Consider the following 21,488-nt stretch of genomic DNA (forward strand, 5'->3'; position numbering starts at 1 on the left):
CACCATCTCCATGTAACAAATGGCAAACCTTTTTACCTTTAAATTATTGCACACTCACGTCACTATAAAACAGTTATTTCACATCAGTAGTCAACAAACAGATGTGTACTGCTACACACACCTGACTTGACTGCAGTGTTTTTAAGAAACTGGGGGCTGAATGGCCAGGGAGGTGACTGAAATGTAAAATGTTAAACACACAGTAATTTTAGGAAAAGTCGTTATTAAACAAAAGAAATAAGTAAAGAATGTCTTATTATAGAAACTATAGTTACTATATTTTACTATAGTTTATAGTTACTAAAAATAAAGTGATTTTACTTCCGTTTTAATTAGCAGCATACCTTATCTAAACTGTGTGGCTGTATTATTAAGTCTTACCCACAAAGAAGAGATAGTCTAGCTAACAAATTACATTTCGGGTAGGGTCTGGACTCAGGACAGTTTTTTTTTAGCATTAACTTCTATCTGTGTAAGCCTGACGACTACTGTGTCATGTTGTAGGACAAATGAGACTAATGAATTAAAGCAACGTCATTTCGTACGTTCGATAATTTTTCTATTGAACGTATTAAATATACGTTACTTGCAGACTATCACCACTTACCTATAAAAACTGTTTCCCAGAATACGGAAAGTGAAAACGGCTGGATGCGTTTTGTAAATGATTGACATGCACGTCGCCCTTTACTTACGCCCACTCGTGCTTCGGTCTGCAGTGTGTTTGGTGACGTTTGATGTCGTAATAAGGAAGTTGTGTCCGGCTGCAAATTGATGAAAGGAGCAGGAAGTTCGCTGTCTCGAGAACCATCACAATCTATGAAATTTTTAAATCTCTGAGTCTTTTTGGTTCCTGAATAGAGCAGCGAGTGGAGGGACTTTCAAATGCAACTAAAGAAGACCAAGTTGACTGCATAACGCCTAAACTGTAACGTTATCGCTGGAGTGTTGTATCTGTTTATTGTTCGCCTGCAGATATTGTCAAGCACTTGGAATGTTTGGGCGATTACAATAGTCAGACAGCAGGTGTGTAGTTCCATCTCTCAAAGAATACACCAATGGCAGTAAAAACAAATACAGTGTATGTGTATTATTATTATTATTATTATTATTGTTGTTGTTGTTGTTGTTTATCTAACACTTTAGGACATCAACAGACCACACTTTACATCTGAAGCTCTGTAACTAAAAACAGTGTCGCTGTCCAAAGATGGAAGATGAGGTCTTTAATCAGTTTGTATATGTTATCAATCAACTTGTCTCCTGGATCGCTACTCTTGCCATTATATTTGGTGGTGTGATACCATACATCCCTCAATACAGAGATATTCAGAGGGCCCAGAACGCTGAGGGATTCTCAACATATGTTTGCCTTGTACTTCTTATTGCCAACATTTTAAGAATACTTTTCAGGTAAGTTCTCATTCCTTTCAGCTTATTGAGGGGAAATTGTTATAAGAACATTTACAAACCCAGTTCTTAACATTGAGAATAAATATACTTGCAGTACTATATGATTCATGTGCTTTTGTAATACAGCAAAGAAAATGCAAGATGGGTACTCTGGATATTCTTTTGTTTTCTGTGTTGTGTATCTGTCAATAAGCACCTGAATGGAGTGGTAACCAACTGGTATATGTAATCTCCTGCAGAGTACCCAAATGCAGCACATAATTATATATTTTAACTGATTTTTACATGTAATCACAAAATACAACAGTTTGAAGTTTGTGTTTTTTGTGCAGCCTCACTAAGTTGTGTTCCTTGCTCTTTGCAATATGTTTTCTCCAGGTTTGGCCGTTACTTTGAAACTGCATTGCTTTGGCAGAGCATCATAATGATCACCACCATGCTAATTATGCTCAACCTTTGTACTAGTGTACGAGTGGCTTCTGAACTCAGCACCAAGCGTCGCTCATTTACAGGTATGCATCAGGATGCTCAATTGTGACTTTATGGGGCCCTCATCATCTTTTCATTATATGCAGAGGGAAGCTAAATGCAGTGGGCTTCCATTGTGTATATTGTTGCTGTCCATTGAAAAACATATATCTACCAAAAAAGGACAAGGCTTTAACTTTGAATGGACGTTCATGTAAAAAATAGTTTACAGAGAGCATTTTTATTGGTCTATTAATCTAGAATTATTTACAGTGTGCAGAGCAACTACAGGGTTTAAATGGAGATACATGTTTTTTTACTGGACAGCGAGGTATGTTTTCTGTTTGGATTAGCAACAGAAGTAGAGACTTTGTAGATTGATTTACTTGTTTGATCACTGAATGTTCCAAGTCCACTGACAGTGGCTTAGAGCAGTGGTCACCAGTCTTCTCTACAAAGAGCTGGTGTGGCTGCAGGCTTGTTGCAGTCAAGCTGAAGCACGCCTAATGCCACTGATCTAATCAGTTGCTATCATTGTTGAAACAATTGTTTAGCTATACAGTCATTGGAAAAATGAATACACTCCATAACAATCTTAGTCTTTTAACACATTTTACTGACTTAATCTGACTGACTTAACTCTAAAGATGATTTATTGGGTGCCTATGCCTATTAGAAATGAGCAAATTCAACCTAATAGCAGACCTTGCTACTGCTTGTCTTGGGTCTTGTCAAACTTGTGCAGTCTCTGTCTGATGGTAAATGCATGCACTTTGACATCTACTGGTGGCAGGACCTTATCACTAAGCTTACAGTGCAGCCTAATGGAGCTTTTGTATGGGGAACTTGAACAGTAAAAAAAAATAATTGTAATTTGTCATTAAACTGTCTTGGCAGAAAAAGCCACAGATCATTGTTTTAAATTTTGCAGTACATTTAAGATTAAGTACTCAGTAATGCAGTATATGCAGCACATTTGTGTGCTAGACCTCCTTTAAATGACAACTATTATATTTGTTTTAGTTGTATCAATTGCATTTTAATAATATATTTTGAAAAAAAAGTTTGCATAGTGTAGATGTAGGTGTAGATGTATTATTTGCAGTGCACTTGAATGAAAGACAGTAAAAATATATATACCCGCCAGCAGCAATTTACAGGATCCTCGCAATATATTTGTCTTTGTCAGTGTCTTTTTTTTTTTTTTTTTTCTTTTAACGTCATAAATACTTGGCAGTTATTAAACTTAACTTAAACTTAAAGATCTCAAGATACAAACTTCACATTGCCCTTCAATTTGATAGTGAACTATCAAAGAGGTGGGATTCGAACCCAACTTCGTATTGGGAGGGATATGTTTTCACAGCGAATGAACTATTCACCCACTTTCAATTATTGTAATTATTTCAGAATACATTTAATTGAGAATACATGTATTTCAGAATACATTTAATTGAGAATACACTCACAGTCTGTCATTGTAAACATATGTTTCAAATTCGGTTATAATCAGACAATCACTGATTTTTTTGTATCTTTTTAAAATTATTTGCCTACAAACTCTAAAGTGTGCAGCAAGACCAAATGTGACTCTGACTTTGCTTTTGTGATGTTACCAACACTGCTACATTGGTAGCATAGCTGAACATTTCTTACCATGGCTGTGACATCGCGGTGTTACCAATGGTACCGTATCGTTAGCATTGCGACCGCCATCACTACATGCTTGGACCCTTATAACGATTTTCAACATTGATGTCACTGCATCAACACACTATTGCTCTTAATTAGTAAGCATTAAATTAGATAAAGTTTACACATTAATGTATGCTCATCATGATCTTATTCAGATGAATAACATCACATTCTCAAATTCTTACTAACCCTTTACCCCACATTCTCAAATTGTCAAATAACCCTCAAGCTGTCAGCATTCACCGGTGCCGATTAAAAGAAGAAAAATATATAATGTTTTAAATTGTATTTGAATTTGTTCCAGACTAGAAAATAAATTTGGCAAGAGCACTGTCCGAGACAGTATATAAATACAACCGAGTCTGGCACATCTGTTAATGCAATTAACAACCCAACATTACTGTCAAAACATTTAACGGTCATAAGAAATGATAAAGAATAGTACAATTCCCTAGCTAGTTGTCTGACTGCTGGACTAGAACTCCTACTTGGCTCTTCCAGATAAGGCTGTCAGTCACTTCAAGTGTAACCACATCTTCTTATGATAATAAGAAGAAGAGAATAAATTGATTACTGATATTAGCCCAAGGAAAAATATATACTGAAGATGAAAACAGAGTTTAGAGAAGAAAAATGGAAAGATGAAATTGGGCTGTTTTGTCATTGAATCATAAGGGGATGGGTTGGAGCTACACATTATACTGCAGTCAGCCAGCAGAGGTGCTAAACCTATGGTAGCTTCATTTTTAAAAGCGTTGCACTTTTCATGTTTTTCTACGGTCATTGGTCTTAACCATCATACTCATAGTTTCTGTGTATGTTATATAGACTGTATCCAAATCCAAAGATTTGTAGACACCTTCCTATTGTGTTTCTTTTGAAAGAAGGATGTTAATAGGAAGTTTGCCCTCCCTTTTCTGCAGTATCACACTCTGCTCTTCTTCTGGGAATGCTTTAAACTAAATGTTGGAATATTGTGAGGAATTTATTGTATTTAGTTACAGTATCATAAATATGTCAGTTCAAATGATTAGTTCTTGATGATAAATGCTTCTCTAGCTTTTTTGACGAGGCTTCATCATTCCAGAGAATGCACTTCAACTGCTCCATGCTTCAACACTGGGGGCATTTATACTCTACTTACCAACATGGACATGGACCTTAGGCTCTTGTGAGCCTTGGTGTTGGACAAAATGTAAAACATTGTATCTGTAGAAGATTCTTATCACTTATTTATTAACAGGTACCCAGCTGTTTGCATAAGACTGTATACCAAAAACTCTGTATACCAAATAACACATCCTGTGCAATGTTGTTGTTAATGGGTCATATTCTGAAAACATACTATTTTTCCTGTAACATACATGCACACGCACACATACACATTTCCTCTCTATTTAATACTAAGTTGCGTGGCATGCTCCATCTGTATATCAACCTTTGTCAGGTGTGGCTTACAGATGGAGAATTCAGTGCATGCCTTAAAACATTTTTTATTCAGAGTCAAAATTAAGGACCATGTCCTCTTTCTTAGGAAGTGTTAACAGTTATGCTCTGTTGCAAGAAGTATTAGTGATGATGAACACAATTTTTTTAAATCATTTTTTTTAGTTGTCTTGATGGAAGTTGATGTCTCAGCTATAGCACATTCTTTTCTGTGATAAACAGAGCCAACAGGAACCTACTACAATGGTAGATCTAAAATGTGGCAATTTTTTCTAATGAAGCATCATTAGAGCTACAGTAAATGCAGTCAAACCGAATATGGACAAATTATATGTAATATGAAACATATTACTATGTTCACTTATATTCCTTAATGCAGATGGATGGACAAACCCCCTCTTTTAAAATCAGAAAAGTTTTCACTTTGAAAACATTATCTACAAACACATTTCCGAGAAATAAGTATTAAATACATCTTGGTGTAGGAATGCCAAACGTGAATTATACATGTCTATTCAGTCAAATTCAGTATACAACTATATAAAATGATTAATTTAAGTAAAATATTTTAGAACTCTTGAGCTGTTCCAGAATAAAGTAATGCTCCATTGCATAATTCCTGTCTGTCACTTTCCTAATTTCATGGTCCTGTTTGCATGACAGATCAAGGAGGGAGACAACCTTTTCTCTTCTCTTTTTCTTTTTCTCCTTTCTTTTTGTCTGAAGCAACAGACAGTAAGGACGAGGAAATCAAAGTTCCTAAGAAGTTCTTTATGGGTATGTACTAATGAGTTCAACATGGAATGCTGGCCATCTATTATTATCTACCATTCTCTGTGTTATCTTGCCTTTATTAACTTTATTAACTGCAACGTTTCTGTGCCTATACACACATGGACAAAATTGTTGGTACCCCTCGGTTAATGAAAGAAAAACCCACAATGGTCACAGAAATAACTTGAATCTGACAAATTAATAATAAATAGAAATTCCATGAAAATGAACAAATGAAAATCTGACATTGATTTTGAACCATGCTTCAAAAGAATTATTTAAAAAAATAACTTGGAGTGAAATAGCTTGGAGATGATCTTATAACCTTTACCTTTAACATGTTTGTCTACAATTTTTATTCTAGTCTCCTGAGACAACTTGTTCCTTCGCTTCCTCTGGTCCATGTTGAGTGTGGTACACACCATGTCACCAAACAGCACAGTGACTACCTACAGGTATATGTAGGCCCACTGACTGATTACAAGATTGTAGACACCTGTGTTGCTAATTAGTGGACACACCTTGGTTTAACATGGTCACATTATTTTCAGGGGTACCATCATTTTTGTCCAGGCCTGTTTCATGAGTTTATTTTTTTAAATAATTCTGTTAAAGCATGGTTCAGAGTCATTGTTGGAATTTCATTTGTTCATTTTCATAGAATTTTTATTTATCTTTTGTCAGATTCAAGTTATTTTTGTGACCATTGTGGGTTTTTCTTTCATTTACCAACAATTTTGTCCACGTGTGTATGTGCAGCCTTTTGCAAGACCGTTTGGACACCCTTATAACACATGTTGATGTTGATAACACAAATAACACATGATGTTTTGTAGTTGTAGTTTTTGTAGCTAACAAAAAAAGAAAAACATTTTTAACTTTAATAACGCAACTTAATTAAATTCATCAATGTGGCCTCTGCAAAAGCTTGGGCCCATGGTGGATTTTGATGCATGTTTTGGACCATTATCCTAGAAGCCACCCTCTTTTCAACTTCAGCTGTTTAACTGAAGACATTTGTCTTCATTGGTCCACAGCACGTGTTTCCATAACTGCTCTGGCTTTTCTACATATTCTGTAACATTTCAAATGAGATCAGATTTATTTCCTGTAAGACTGTTTGTGCAAGCAATACTGCACCCTCTTGACTCGGGTAAACATTTATGCAAATGTTTTGATTAGCCTTTCTTAACAGCATGTTCAGTTTTTGGTCTCATCTTGGCCTCCAACATTTCCCTGAACATTCATTTCTTAAGGAGCCATTAGAATAGAAAATTGTATTTACTTTGACTTAGCTGAACCTTAAACACTGTTGTCGTCTTTTAATGCAAATTCATCATAAGCAAAGTGGGTGATTCAAAATGTAATTTCCAAAATTCTAAACCTATACACACATGGACAAAATTGTTGGTACCCCTCGGTTAATGAAAGAGCAAAGGCTGTAACAACAACTGTTGTAACAGCCTCGACTCATTAACATTTGTGCACCCAAACTTTACATACACCAGCCCACATTCTAGCCCAGGCACTCTTAACTTGTGGCCATGTCCAGAAACTTGACTACTTAAGCATACGTGATGCATTGAGAATGTGGTTGATTGTACTTTGGACAGCAGATGGCACTGTAGCACTTGGCTGTAGTTTATCTATTGTGTTGCTGAAAGCGACATAATTCATTCTCTATATTTCCGTGTGAGAAGGTTGTCATCACCGTGGTAAACCGTACTTTTAATATTACATGGCCAACTATTTTGGGTTGGATTTTGGTCACATTGGTGGACATATATTGGCTTTGTAAATATATGTATTTCAATACTGGTCATAAACTGCAATTGATGGACAGTGGGCCTATATATCACAATGAGCACTGGGAATGTGTAGGCTATTTATGTGGAAATATACCACAATGCAATATAAAATTATAGAATCATAAAAAAAAAACGTTTTGTCTTTGGCTTGTTTAGTCCAAGTTAGGAAAGGCCAGGTGATGCATATTTCGAAACTTCATAAATACTTTGACTCCTTAAACCTTCAAACCCATAATCAGTAGCCATATGCTGCTCCAAGGAGCTGCCTAGAAGTCTAATTAATGTCCACAAAGCAGGAGGCTATAAGATGACAGCAAGCATGTCAGTTCGTAATGCAATTAAAAGTGCCAGTTAATAGTAAGTTAAGTCAAGCCTGGAAGACTAAGAGGTCCAAGAGAACTGTAATCTAAACCTTTAGGACTCTGAAGTGGGGACATCTGCACAAATATGATCTTTATGGAAGTCACCAAAATAAAACCTTTCCCGTGTTCTCACTATTAAGTTCAGCATCTGAAAAGTTTTCACATGAACAGCTAAACAAGCCTAATGCTTTTTAGAAACAACTCTATGGGCTTGCCACATATTGCCAGTGGGATTTTTGCCCGTTCCTCAAAGCAAAATAGCTAGATGTTAGAAACCAACTGTTAGATGTTTTCTGCTGGTGAACAGCAATCTTCAAATCTGACCACAGATTCTCAATTGGATTAAGGTATGATTAAGATCAGACTAGTTTGCACATGCTTTTTGGCAAACTCAAAACAAGCCTTCCTATTTTTGTCTGTAAGTAAGACTTTTTTTCTAGCCACTCTTCCATAAAGCCCAGCTCTATGGAGTGAACTTATTGTGGTCGGATGGAGTGTACGGCTTATTGTGGTCGGATGGAGTGTACGGCTTATTGTGGTCGGATGGAGTGTACGGCTTATTGTGGTCGGATGGAGTGTACAGCTTATTGTGGTCGGGTGGAGTGTACAGCTTATTGTGGACAGATACTCTGCAACTTCTCCAGGGTTACCTTTGGCCTCTGTGCTGCCTTTCTGCCATCTCCTTGCCCGGTCTGAGAGTTTTGGTGGGCAGCCCTCTTTTTGCAGGTTTGTTGTGGTACCATGTTCTTCCATTTGATGATAATAGATTTGATTGTGCTCCAGGGGATCATCAGAGATTTGAAGATTTTTTATAACCCAACCCTGAATTGTACTTTTCTACAACTTTGTCCCTGACTTTTTTGGAGATCTCCTTGGTCCTCATGGTGTTATTTGGTTAGTGGTGCTTAATGTGTTGCAGCCTCTGGGGTCTTTTAGAAAAAAGTTGCATACAGGTGGACTTCCTTTCACTAAGCATTTGACTTCTGAAGGTAAATGGTTGCACCACAACTTTTTAGAGGCTTTACAACAAATGGGAATTTTTGGAATAATATTGTCATAAGAATATTTAGAATGTCACAGAGAGATGCTGTACTTGCTCTAGGGCGCAGTGGGCTATGGCACAAAACTCAACGCATATGGCATATTATTTTCTGTTTGTGTTTTTTTTTGTTTGTTTGTTTGTTTTGTTATTAGCCCTAAGAATTGTGCCAAATTGTCGCACAATTTTCAAGCCCTTTCCATAAATGTAGAAATATACAAAATAATGCTAAAAAATTGTAGTTAATTCTCAATGTCTTCTCTGCTACTAGTTCAGGTTTGTTCTTGTCATTTCTTCTCAGTTCTTCTCTGCTCTCATTAGTTATAACAGCATACAGATTATGGGTGGAGTAGGGTTTTTTGTGTGTGGGTCTTTGATGAGAAGTTTCTTAGTTCCATAGGAAAAGTGCATATGTGGCCAGCAGCTGACCCCAAACCTAATCAACCAAGGTATGCTGAGTATGTGTAATTAGCATGGCCAAGTTGTACAGTACTGAGCTGTTCTATTTGAGAATTTGAGAATACAGATTTTTATAGATTTTTTTTGGCTTTGGATTTATCTGAAGTAGTGCATTTTCCTCACATTTCCAGTATATGATCTAGCTTCCAAACAGCAAAAACTGAACAAAAACCCTTGAATGTTTCTAAGAGAGAGCTGAAATCTACATGCTTACAATTTACAAGTTTCAGGGACATTTTCAGGACAAATGTCCATATTATCACAGGGTTACTACAACCACCAAGTAATATTTTATTATATACAAAACCCTGTAAAGTAAGTTAACAGTCCAACTATTATAAGTATTATGCAAACAAATGACAGTGATTTCTTTTTTTCTACAAATACTTTTTTAAGTACAGTTGAATTTATGAAAAAATCCAATTATCTGTAATTAAACATACAGCTTATTATAAAAATGTTTTTGTCCATACTGATAATTATAATAAATAAGTTTTTTTTGGTCATTTTCAAGTAATTCTTATTAGTTTTATCTGCATACTTTTACATTCAAACTCTGTAATTCTGGATACAAATCTATTGAACTTATTTCATTTAAGCAAATATAATGCATAGTCTTTGTTTAGAGTACAAAGCTACATTGCTGTCCAGGTTGAAACATTTGGCATGTTGCGCCTCTGACATCTCCCAATCAGTAATCTCACACATTACTTTTATCCAGGACTATGTTGCAACATGGAACAGAAACAATACAGTACAGATACCTAAAGTGCAAACATAAATGTGCAAACATGGAATCAGAACAATAAGATAAATACGACAGACATTAGACACAGGAAACAGACAGGACAGTGCAATTTCAACACCGCACTCTGAGGTAGACAAGAACAGTTCTTTTGTATACAGTATGGTGAGGTGCAAGTATTTGTCACTGTACTATGTACAGCGAAATGTGTCCTCCGCATTTGACACATCCGTGATGGTGAACACACCCACACACACACACACACTAATTAACTAGGGGCAGTGAGCACACACACACCTGTAGCCAACTCCAGCGCTCAAGGAGCAGAGAGGGTAAAGGGCCTTGCTCAAGGGCCCAACAATCGCTGAGCCACCACTGCCCCAAATTACAGTGCTGCTAAATTACAGAATTTTTAACAGCACGTAACCTGATAAGTGTGCAAGTAGACACATGGTGGGAGAATCCATAGAGATGTGTAGTGTGTATTAGTGTAGTGTGTATTAGTGAGTGCAAATAAAGTATGTGTGTGTGAGTGAGCATTGTGTGAAACTGAGAGGAGGTCTCCGCTCAGTCATGTGTGATAAGACGTCTGATGGCTTGGTTGTTGAAGCGGTTGGTGAGTATGGGAGGAAGAAGCTTTCCTATGAGCTTTCCTAAGTCTCCCCAGGAGTACAGGTGCTGCTAGGCTCTCTTTGAATATGGAGTTGGTGTTGAGGGACCAGGTGAGGTTCTCTGCAATGTAAACACAGGAACTTTGTACTGCTGACTATTTCCACACCAGAGCCGATGCCCAGTGGAAGGTGGTAACCTTGTACTCTCCTGAAGTCAAGAACCCCATTTAGTTTTGTCCAAGTTTAGATATAGGTTATTGGTTCTCCACCAGTCCATTAGCCGCTGCACCTCCTCTCTGTATGCTGACTAGTTGTTCTTGTTGAGGCCCACTATGGTTGTGTCATTAGTGAACTCTGTGATGTACACCGGTGTTCAGTATGGTGGTTTTTTTGTTGTTTTTTTCTCCACACGTCAGCTGCTGAACAGACCTGGTCATTAGGAGGTGGTGTTGTCTTCCTCGCCGTTGTTCTTTAAACAGTCGTTCAACTCATCTGAAAGGCAGCTTGTTGTTGGTGATGGTCTAGATGCCCTGCCAGATATGCCTTTTCAGCAGTGCCCTGAAAGTGTTTATAAATTATCTTTGTGTATGCACGCTTTGTTTATCTAATGGCCCGTGAAAGCTTGTCTCTTGTTGTTTTGAGGCTTGTCTTATCCCCTGATTTGAAAGCACTATCACAGGTCCTCAACAGTATGTGCACCTCTGCAGTCATACTTGGCTTCTGATTGTGGTGTATTGTGATGTGTTTGGAGACAGCAACGTCATCAGTGCACTTGCTGATGTAGCCAGCCTGATTCTCTAGGTTAATGGAATCTCCTGAAGTCACAGTCTCACTGAACATGCCCCATACTGGATTCAGAGTTAGAACAGTTTGTTCTCCAGGGAGCAAACTTTAGAAAGCAGTATTGAAGGAACTAAAGGAACCGGCAGCCCCCAAATGTTTACAGTTAACCTAGCTCATACTCCGGCTGACAGGAGTCATCCTGACACATCACTTTCAATGTCTGTTTGTCTGAAAGCAAAGATTGTGGTTGATTTCTCTTCTGTAACATATGTAGTATAGTCTGGGATTGGTAGACAATGGTGCTGGTTGTAATAGCCAAGTATGTGACAGATAATGTACAAAAATAACTTTTTTGGTTCCTGGAGTGGCTGATGTGCCACAACACTGGAAGTAATAACTTCTGCTACCACAGAGTTGTCAGTGTTTGGCAGAGAGTTAATTTTGCTGTGGAACTTCATCAGCACTTTATTGAAATTGTTTGATTGCAATAATTTTGAAAAATCTGTAGAATTATTGTTTTTTCTCTGAATTCGAATTAATAAATTTGACTTAATTTTTTAAAATTTTGAACCAAGGGGAGGATCGTCAAATAACTCCGGAGGTTCCGTATAAAAAGGTCCCTTTATTATCACTCTTATATTCTAGTGGTTTCGCAACCGCATCCTCATGAAAAACAAGTTATATAATTGATTATATAAACGTGAGTTTGCAGTATAACATAACCTGTAACTTAAAACAATTATAATAGACCTGTTTTAACATATTGCCAATACATTATGACCAGCAAGCGTACCTTCAATATAAAGTGAACATGGACGTTTATATCCTTATATTCGGATATGAAGACCAAATTAGCGTGGTTCCGCAGTGCACCTGCACTAATTCATAATGCCTTTCATAGTACAAACACCCTTGCAGCCTATCCAAAGGGGTAGGCCTCTTCCTAGTGCTTACATCCCATAACCGAACAGTAAGTTGTTCATACGATAAAGTGTGTACTAATTGGATGGAGTGCACCCTAGGCCGGCGCCTAGGCATCAGCAGGGCAGAATTCATTCTTATTACACAGTCTATTGACTATTTCATTTTTTTATAATGATGACTATGTAATAGAATATATCATTGTTTTTTTTTTTTATTAGCTTTGAGTTTACAGCCAACCCTAAAAAACAGTTTAGATTAAATCCCACAGAGTGATGCCGCTTACATATGGATAAATGTAAATGTCTTTTGCTTTTTTTTATCTATCTAAATTTTTGGAGTATGTCTACATCTATTTAAAGTCTAAAGTGATTAAGTAACAGAATGTTGTAGAAGAAGGTTGCAGAAATATTAGTGGCCTTCATATTGAAGACTTTCCTCCACCACTTGCTTGCTTTTTGATTGCTGTTCTGTCTTGTTCCGTATCCTAGATTTTGATTGGAACTACTTCTGGGTGTGGAGCCGTTTTGTGGACTATCTGCAGTGTGTGTTGGCATTCATATTGGTGGCAGCTTATGTGACGTACCTGCTACTGGACTCAGTGTTGTTTGTGGAGACACTGGGGTTCTTGGCGGTGTTCACTGAGGCTATGCTAGGCACTCCACAACTCTACTGCAACTACCAGAACAAATCTACTGAGGGCATGAGGTATGTACCATCACTCATCAACATTCCTTCCACTTTGTGTGTGGTGTTTTTTGTATGTTTGTTTTGTTTGTTTTTAAAATTATTTTTTTTTTTTTAGAACTGTTCTTTATAATCTGTATTCTTTATATAACATAAGCAGTCCAATTAGATCTCCCTATTCAGTACATTAATTTCACTAATAGAATCTGAAATTAAAAGGTTAACAGAGCCCCCACTGGATTTGACTATGCTTTCAGGCTTCAGGCAGACACATGCTTTTGCGAAAGGTCATCATCAGACAAACCGCTTTCAGTGTAAATGTAAATAGGATATTAATGAAGTAAAATAAATAATGCAAATGTCATGACATTAACACAATTTATCACGTGTTCCAGATGCAGTCAATCAATTGACATTTTTATGATCTTAAAAAAAGAATTTATTCTTATTTATTTATTAAACAGCACAAATACACTTTATTTAAACATTTGAGGTAAGAGTGGATCTGCATAGTAATCCACATAACATATTGCTTTGTAGTGCTATTTTTCTTTCAAACTGGACCACAATGCATGGAATATCACATTTTGTACTAAGATAAAAGTGGGTACTCAAACTGGCTACCCCACCATTTAGCTATGACATAGTTTAGTTTTGTTTATATAGACCATGTTTTTAAGGGAATCATACTAAACCATTTCTTAGTCTAAATATATGATAGGAATAATACATTTTTGAGATGATCAGACCAACTGCTTAAGAATTATAGTTAAAAATGCCAAGACTGCAATGATTGATAGAGAGAGACCATATTAAGTGAACATTTTTTGATAATTAATTATCTGCATTGGCCACAGAGTATCAAGATAAAAGTTAAAAAGATTGGATTACATTTCAGGGATTAGTTTGAAAAGTGTTTTTACTGGTTACAAAATAATCCTCCTGGGGTCCAAGCGCTAAATAATACCCTACATATAGGGTATGGTCCATCCATGTTTCAAAGGCAACAAAAATTTATTTTGCCTTAGAACTTGCATTTATGAATATAAACCTTGCCATTAAAAGTATTAAGATTTATCATAAATACATGTGTGTATTTCGCGTTGTGATTTTTTTAAAGACAAATAATACATTTTCTCACAATAAACAATAGTTTATCAATATTATGAATAATAAAAGCACAACAAAGAGGTTTTGAAATTTTCTTAACAAATAGACAATGCCAAAATAAGTTAATTACTGTCTCTGGGTAGTTGCTAAAGAATGAACATGCTGTTTTAATGTTATGTTTAAACTTTATAACATTTTAGGGTGGGGTAGTTTATATGACCTCTCTCTAATTTTAGTCATCAAGTTAGCAATTAACCAGATCTTCTTCCACTGAATGTCTTTGGGAAACTGATTCCAATATGAAATAACATGAAGCAGCGTAACTTAATCATTTTGGAACAAAGTTTTTATAGATCTATTGTAACGAAACTGAAAAGAAAAAAACTTTTACCTATAGAAGAATCTATTGGCACAATATTAGGCAATAGCTGATCATGTAATCCTGGTTGCTGTATAAAAAGCATACATACTTTAGAGGATATTTCACCAAATACTGATCCATAATCCCCTAATGTTACAGGTAGTTTATACTGAGTCAAAAACCCCTCATAGCTGAAAAGAGTGCCATCAGAATTAAACAACTGATTATTGGTGTGATTGGTATAGAACCAGTATTCCAATAAGAAAGATATATGCTTGTAAAATCTTTATTTCTCCAGTTTACAAAACTATGTGGTGAAAAAATATGCTTGTAAATTAAAGTCAGTGCTAAGGCCTGACCTTGAATTGTAGACAGATTTTTTTTATAACATTAAGAAACATTCCAGCCTGCCACAGCTAGATAAAATGTGCAGCAGTATTATATTTCAGATGGAGCAAGGGTTCTTGAATAGTAAACTGAAGGATGGTTAATAGTTAACCAGTTAATTTTAAATCTATTATTAGAAATGAATGTTATTTGTCTGGTCGTGGCATGCAATGACCTCTCTTCATTTGACCTCTGTTTGTTCATGTCTGTATTCCGGGGCCGTTGGGCTGCATACAAAACGAGACAGTCTCTGAAGTACACTAGTATGCATGTGAAGCAACATAGAGGCAATGCCGTCAGTTCATCATATAGTGGGTTGTGTTTTGGTGTTACCTCTCTAAAAAGAATTTTTGTAGGGTGTGATGCCTGTGTATGCATGCGTGAAGATTTGCACATGTGCCATCCAAATCAGGGAAAGACGAGAACTCTAGCTTTGCTAAACACTAAAACTAAAAGCTGCTAGACTACATGAGCTAAACTGTTTGTCTTTTTTCTGTGTGTTTATTTGATTTATTTTAGATTTGTTGCTTTTTGAGCATTTAAAGTTTTCACTGATCACTGAACTGTTCTACAATTACTCTAATATGCAACATCACAGTTTATTTGTATAGCGCTTTTTACAACAGTTGTTGTCACAAAGCAGCTTTACACAATCAGTAATTAGTAAAAAGACAAGAAATCAACAACATAAGAAGACACATAAGAACCCCAGTGAGCATGCAAAGGTGACAGTGGCAAGAAAAAACTCCCTCAGAACAGAAGGAAGAAACCTTGGGAGGAACCAAGACTCACGAGGGGGACCCATCCTCCTCTGGTCAGAACAATGCATAAACAGTTGTACTGCTCAGCTGTGCAACATATTCTTAATCATACCATAACAATCATAGTGTAGTATAGTGTAACTGGTCTGACACAGGTAGCGGGGACCCCAGCAGTCAGTCTTCCAGCAGGTCGGGCTGAATAAGTGGGCAACCATTGACTCGGAGAAGGTAAAGAGTTAGTTCTGTATGGATTTATAGAGAGCAGAGAAAGCTGAGCAGCATCAGTTTATAGAGAACAGAGAATGTTGAACAGTATCAAAGTGTGGTTGATGACTCCAGAAGGTCTGAGTATAACAAGCTGTAATGTAATAACGGCATTCATTTTGCTTATATTTAAGCATAACTTGTTTCACAAAAATAATCTTTTTTTCATTTACAATGTCAGATTGAAATGTCTTCCATGTCATTCCATTACAGGATTTTCCTTAAAAATATTGTGCTTAAGAAGCACAAAGCCAAAACAGCTGGTTATGTTTTCAGACCTGAGTCAAGGGACCATCCCTAAAGACTAAAAACAGTCTAAATCTTGCTTTACATAATCCATAAATTGAAACAATTGTTTCAATGTTGCTTCTTTCATTCTAAGAGGGTGCATTGAGAAAAAAAAACTACAATTGCTAGAATCTCCTGAGAGAGTGTGCATTTTGACTGTTGTCAGAACATACAGCCTTTCCTTTTTTCTGTAATTGTTTCTTCACTCTTATTAGCTTTGTTCAGATACAGTACTTGGGGGCATGTCATGCCCTAAAGGTATATCTCTGTTCAAAACACAGCAAGGCTTTATTTTAAGTATTTTTCCTGAATCCCCTGGTGCTCAGTTAGTGCCAATAAAGTAGACATAAGACAAAGCCAGTTGGATTTTAGAATGCTCTTTTATACAGTTGGTGCACACAGTAAAAACAATAAATGCAAAGGTCTTTCCAGAATTATTGGGTTTTTGTTTCATATATTTTCATTGCAATCTGGAATGTACTTTTATTCTGCAAATGACATCCACTACCAGTGTGAAAAATGTATAAATGCTATAAACTCTGTACCCTTCTTCCTCCCTCTTTTAGCATCAAAATGGTTTTGATGTGGACAAGTGGAGACACCTTTAAGACAGGCTACTTCCTGCTCACTCAGGCTCCTATGCAGTTCTGGATCTGTGGCATTCTGCAGGTTTGTGTGGATATTGCTATCGTGTCCCAAGTGTACTACTACAGCCGCTACCCTCAGAAACCTGCCTCACACATCACCCACACCACCAGTGCCAAGGCACTTTGAACCATATACAAGCAAACATGGTATTTCAGAAGACTGATGACTGATGGTGACCTGGAACTCCTCACTCCTCACTCTACTCCCATGTTTCATGTCTAGAACTGATGGATCTTTTTTTATTCTGTACATGTTCAAAGATGTGTAGGGAAACATGTTTTCTACATGCAGTATGCTTTATACATACATTGAGACCTCAATATGGAGCTCTTGTAAAGTAGTCAAACGTGTGTGGCCAAGACAATGAGTATTGATTGTTATTGATATTTGCCTTAGAGACACTCAAAAAGGGCTTGTTTTGTTTCATTAAAGCAAAAATGTACTTGACAGCTTTGTGACTGCTACCTATGGCTTGACTATATGTTATCTATATTAATATATTAGTATAATAATATTGACACACCATTGTGGTTGAAGTGATTTCTTCTTGCTTTGGACATAGAGAAAATATTGGTTCATATATTTTCGGTTTTGTTTGTTTTCTGAAAGCAACACAGGGTCGAAATTATGTATAAACTGTTAAGTATATGCATACACTTAATTAAGTGGGGATCATGTCCCAATTATGTCCCTCATTAAGTTGCACCTTGACCACAAACGTTTGGTAGCTATCAACAAACTTCTGGCAAAATTCAGGTTAAAAATGTGACCACCTTTTTTATTATTTCATCCACTTTGTGCAACAGACCAGATCCTCTGGCACCGGGTCCTTCAAACATGCCTCTGGTCATTGTGGCCAAACAACTTTCATTTTATCTAACCATAAACCACTGCTCTAGAAGGCTTTTTCTTTCTTCCATGTGCTCAGCTCTAAACTTAAGCTTAAAAGGGTACATTTTTAGCAGGTACTTCTTTCTTAGACTGCAGCTTTTCAGGCCACAGTGATGTAAAACTGTAGACAGTTTTTCCTGACCATCTGAGGCAATGTCCTCTCAGCTTAGGGTGAAAATGATTATCTTCCAGATCATGGCAAAGTGGCTACACCTTCCAATAACTTGTACCTATGTACAGTTGTTTTAACTGATGATTAAAAACTTCATAATTGATGTATAAATCATCCTTCTTAGATTGACACTGAGCTTGTAGGACTTTGACATCGTCCTGTCTGTTAGTCAAACCAATGTTTGACAGGTCCAGCTCATTCATGATCACCAACAGTAAGTTAAAAGCTTGGCATAGAACTTTGAGCACCTCTAAATTAATAATCTAACTGGGTTTATATATATGTTGTAGCCTGTATGTATAATAATGGGCCTGTGTTGATTTCAGAACCACACCATGCCTCTTATATATATTTTGCATTTTATTTTTAAATATCACTAAAAGCTCAATATTGCCATGCCATTCATGTCCATGATGAGTGTATGTAATCTTCCACCCACAACTCTAACGTGATACTGTTTTTAGTTTTAGCAATAATTTAGCAGTATTTTTGACAGATAATGTGTATTATATGTAGGATATAATGCTCTGAAAAACAGTGTGGTGTTGTTTTTTGTGTTGTATGTTTTTAAATTCTATTTTGGGATTCTCTTGTAACCACTTCAGGTAAATATCTATTTAATACGATTTGCTCTTTATGGACATTATACAGTTTTTTTTTTTTTTTAAATGGTCCATGGGATAAAGCTGGAGAAAGGATTATTATTTTGAATCATTAAATGGTTCAATCAAGGAGTACTTTGAGAACAACACTTTTAATACACTGTGCTAAGCGTGTTCTGACTGAAGGTGCTATTCATGGTAGTATGTATAGTTATGGATGTTGATTGGTTGCATTTTTATACACACTTGCATTATATGTCCAAATGTTTGTGGAAACCCCTTTTTAATGAATGATCTAATTTGAGCACCCATTGCTGACACAGATGTGTAGATCCACACACACAGCTTGTCTAGTCCCTGTAGCAAAGTATTGCCAAAAAAATAGGATTATTTGAAGCAGGTATGCACCTATTGGCACCATGCCTAATGCCAGGTATGAGCTAGAGGGGTATAAAGCACCCAGCACTGAGCTGTGGAGCAGTGGATCTGTGTTCTCTGAAATGATGGTGCTCCATCCAATACTTTCGGAAGGAGTTGGGGATGTGGTGGGTGTTCATTCAACAACCTGACCTCACTAACACTCTTGTTGCTGAATACAATCAAATCCTCAGCAGCAGCTTTTCCTATACAGTAAAGACAGTTATTCCAGCAAAATACTGTTAATACCCTTGATTTGGGAAGAAACAATGAATAAGCAGGTGTCCCAATCCTTTTGTCCATAAAGTGTGTATATATATATTAATTAGGATATATAAATATGATATGGCTATTAAATATGAGGTTAACAGGGAATAGTTTCCTAAAAAAAAAAACAATGATCTTTTGTATTTAGTTGTGGCAAGATTAGGTTTGTGAGGATGGTATCCTGAGTTGATGTTTAAATGTGTTGTTTTAGGTTATATGTTACTTTGGGGAGTGGGTTTTAATGGGTAATAATTTGGGTCCATCAGTGGCTTGTGACATCTCAAAATGTATTTTGTGCATTTGCGTTTTAATGGTGTTAACATTTATTAGACCCTCTTATCTTTTGACTAGACTCTAAATTATTTGAAGTATGCCAACGATATAGGTCACTTTGTAGTTTTATAGTTAAGGACCCTGACCCTCTTCATCATAAACTGTGGCTCATATTTTTCTATGCACAATGCTCCTTATGAATGGTCAGTATAAATATGATTGGTGATTGTCCAATGGTGGGATAGGATATTTGTCAAAAAGTGTTTATGTTGCTGATATTATTAATCATCTGACATATTCACAGGTCTTGCCATTTATATTATGTTGTATGTACCATTATGTCAAAATGCCAAAACAGTTGCCAAATGACTACTTGTCTATTGTCAATCAGGTCATCCCTCTACTCTTTTTGTTTAACAGTAGCTGGCTCGAGAACACTACAAGTTGTTTGTGATGTTTGTCATGTTTTATGATCAGCTGGATAAAACAACATTCTTCCAGAAAATTTTACCTCATTTGGTGTTTTGATGATGGTGGTGGGGAGCAGTGCATGACACACATCCAAAATCTTCCAAGGTGTTCATCTCGAGTTCAAATTCGAAACCATTCAGTGCGTTGTGTATGGGGACATAGCCAACCTGTCAAGCACTCCAGTGAGCACATGACTGTTTCAATTTTATTGATTGTTTTGCTTGTTCATGAAGTTGAACTTGAGACTGCTGTGAATAGGGCACATGATCCTACAAGATCCTACACCTGTGGCACCTTGTAAAGACAGTCGACAGAGGGTAGTAGATGCTAGTGGAGCTAGCAACTCATGGCAGTGGCAGCCATGGTTAACTATGCATATTCAAACAAATGTTAAGAAAAATAAATGCAATACCACAGGAGTCTGTGAGAGCAGGGGTGGAGGATGACTTACAGGTAGCTAGCATGGTTATGAACTCTGGAACAGACTTTACTATGTTAAGTGGGTTAAACATAGACAGTTTAATAGTAGCAGGAAAGAAATTGCACTGTACATACATGCATTGTTAGAAAGCAGTGGTTATGAGGAAAAGGAGTAAAATAGGCATGTGCTGGCATTAGAGATTAATTTAAGTTGGATAAGACCCTGTTTTGTGAGGAGAACAAACTGAAGCTAGAGTGGAAATGGGAAATGTGTTACTTGGACTTAGGCTAATTAAACAAAGGCTTTTCGCTCTCCGTTGTATACTTTTATTGTGGGAAGCAATTGAGTTCTTTCATGGACCTGGTAGGATAACAAGGCTGGTTAAAGGCTGACTGATATTCAGTTTTGCTGGCAACGACTGGGAATAGGTATAATGGCAGGGTGTACAATCTCCCTGTTTATGTTGGCAATGGAGTTGATAAGGTCTTCTAAGTTCTAGGTTTTCTAGATCACAATCTAGGTTAACTCTAGTCATTGCTTGCAATCACAAAAAATACTGCATATCAGCTACTGCATTTCAGCCCTGTCAAATGACCTGCTAACATAATTTAATTGATGATCTTGTTCGCTCAGAAGGAAGTGTTAACAAGGACTGGATCTGTCATGCTGATTAGAAGAATAGACAATGTCAAGGAGAAAGGTTCAATTGTAATGGCTTCTAGGTGCCCAAGAAAGTCAAGCAAGTGCCTGGACCATCTCCCAAATAGGATTTAGCCACAGGATGGGTTACCAACAGTGCAGGGCTGGCTCAGGAATGCAGGTGCAAATACAGTTAGCAAAGACACCACTTCTCTCCAAGAAGAACATCAAGGACTGACATTATGCAGAAAAGTATAATGGTTGGCCTGCAGAAGACCAGGGTAAGGTTATTTTTCTCTATTAAA

At 36.8% G+C, this 21,488-nt stretch overlaps 1 protein-coding gene across 4 annotated transcripts; it reads left to right on the forward strand.

The window, feature by feature from the left end:
• The first annotated feature begins 769 nt into the window (after nt 1–769).
• Nucleotides 770–17,477, forward strand: slc66a2 (solute carrier family 66 member 2). Of its 4 annotated transcripts, none has more exons than XM_072675471.1 (6): nt 770–1,026; nt 1,147–1,413; nt 1,792–1,925; nt 5,686–5,799; nt 13,016–13,232; nt 16,949–17,477. In XM_072675471.1, the coding sequence occupies exons 2-6, from the start codon at nt 1,211–1,213 to the stop codon at nt 17,154–17,156; spliced, it is 876 nt and encodes a 291-aa protein (XP_072531572.1). In that variant the 5' UTR covers nt 770–1,026; nt 1,147–1,210; the 3' UTR covers nt 17,157–17,477. The 4 variants fall into 4 exon arrangements, with proteins under 4 accessions (XP_072531572.1, XP_072531573.1, XP_072531575.1 ...); XM_072675472.1 differs by having other exon boundaries at nt 5,749–5,799; XM_072675473.1 differs by lacking the exon at nt 770–1,026 and having other exon boundaries at nt 1,144–1,222; nt 1,324–1,413.
• The last annotated feature ends 4,011 nt before the right edge of the window (nt 17,478–21,488 follow it).

This window comes from Salminus brasiliensis, chromosome 3 (assembly GCF_030463535.1).
Source record: "Salminus brasiliensis chromosome 3, fSalBra1.hap2, whole genome shotgun sequence".
Taxonomy (NCBI): Eukaryota; Metazoa; Chordata; class Actinopteri; order Characiformes; family Bryconidae; genus Salminus; species Salminus brasiliensis.

Excerpts from the sequence above, each read along its gene's own strand:
- slc66a2 (XM_072675471.1), top strand. The coding sequence starts at position 1,211 with ATGGAAGATGAGGTCTTTAATCAGTTTGTATATGTTATCAATCAACTT. Across the intron at positions 1,926-5,685 it reads CAAGCGTCGCTCATTTACAG|ATCAAGGAGGGAGACAACCT; the intron begins GTATGCATCAGG and ends TTTGCATGACAG. Across the intron at positions 13,233-16,948 it reads AAATCTACTGAGGGCATGAG|CATCAAAATGGTTTTGATGT; the intron begins GTATGTACCATC and ends TCCCTCTTTTAG.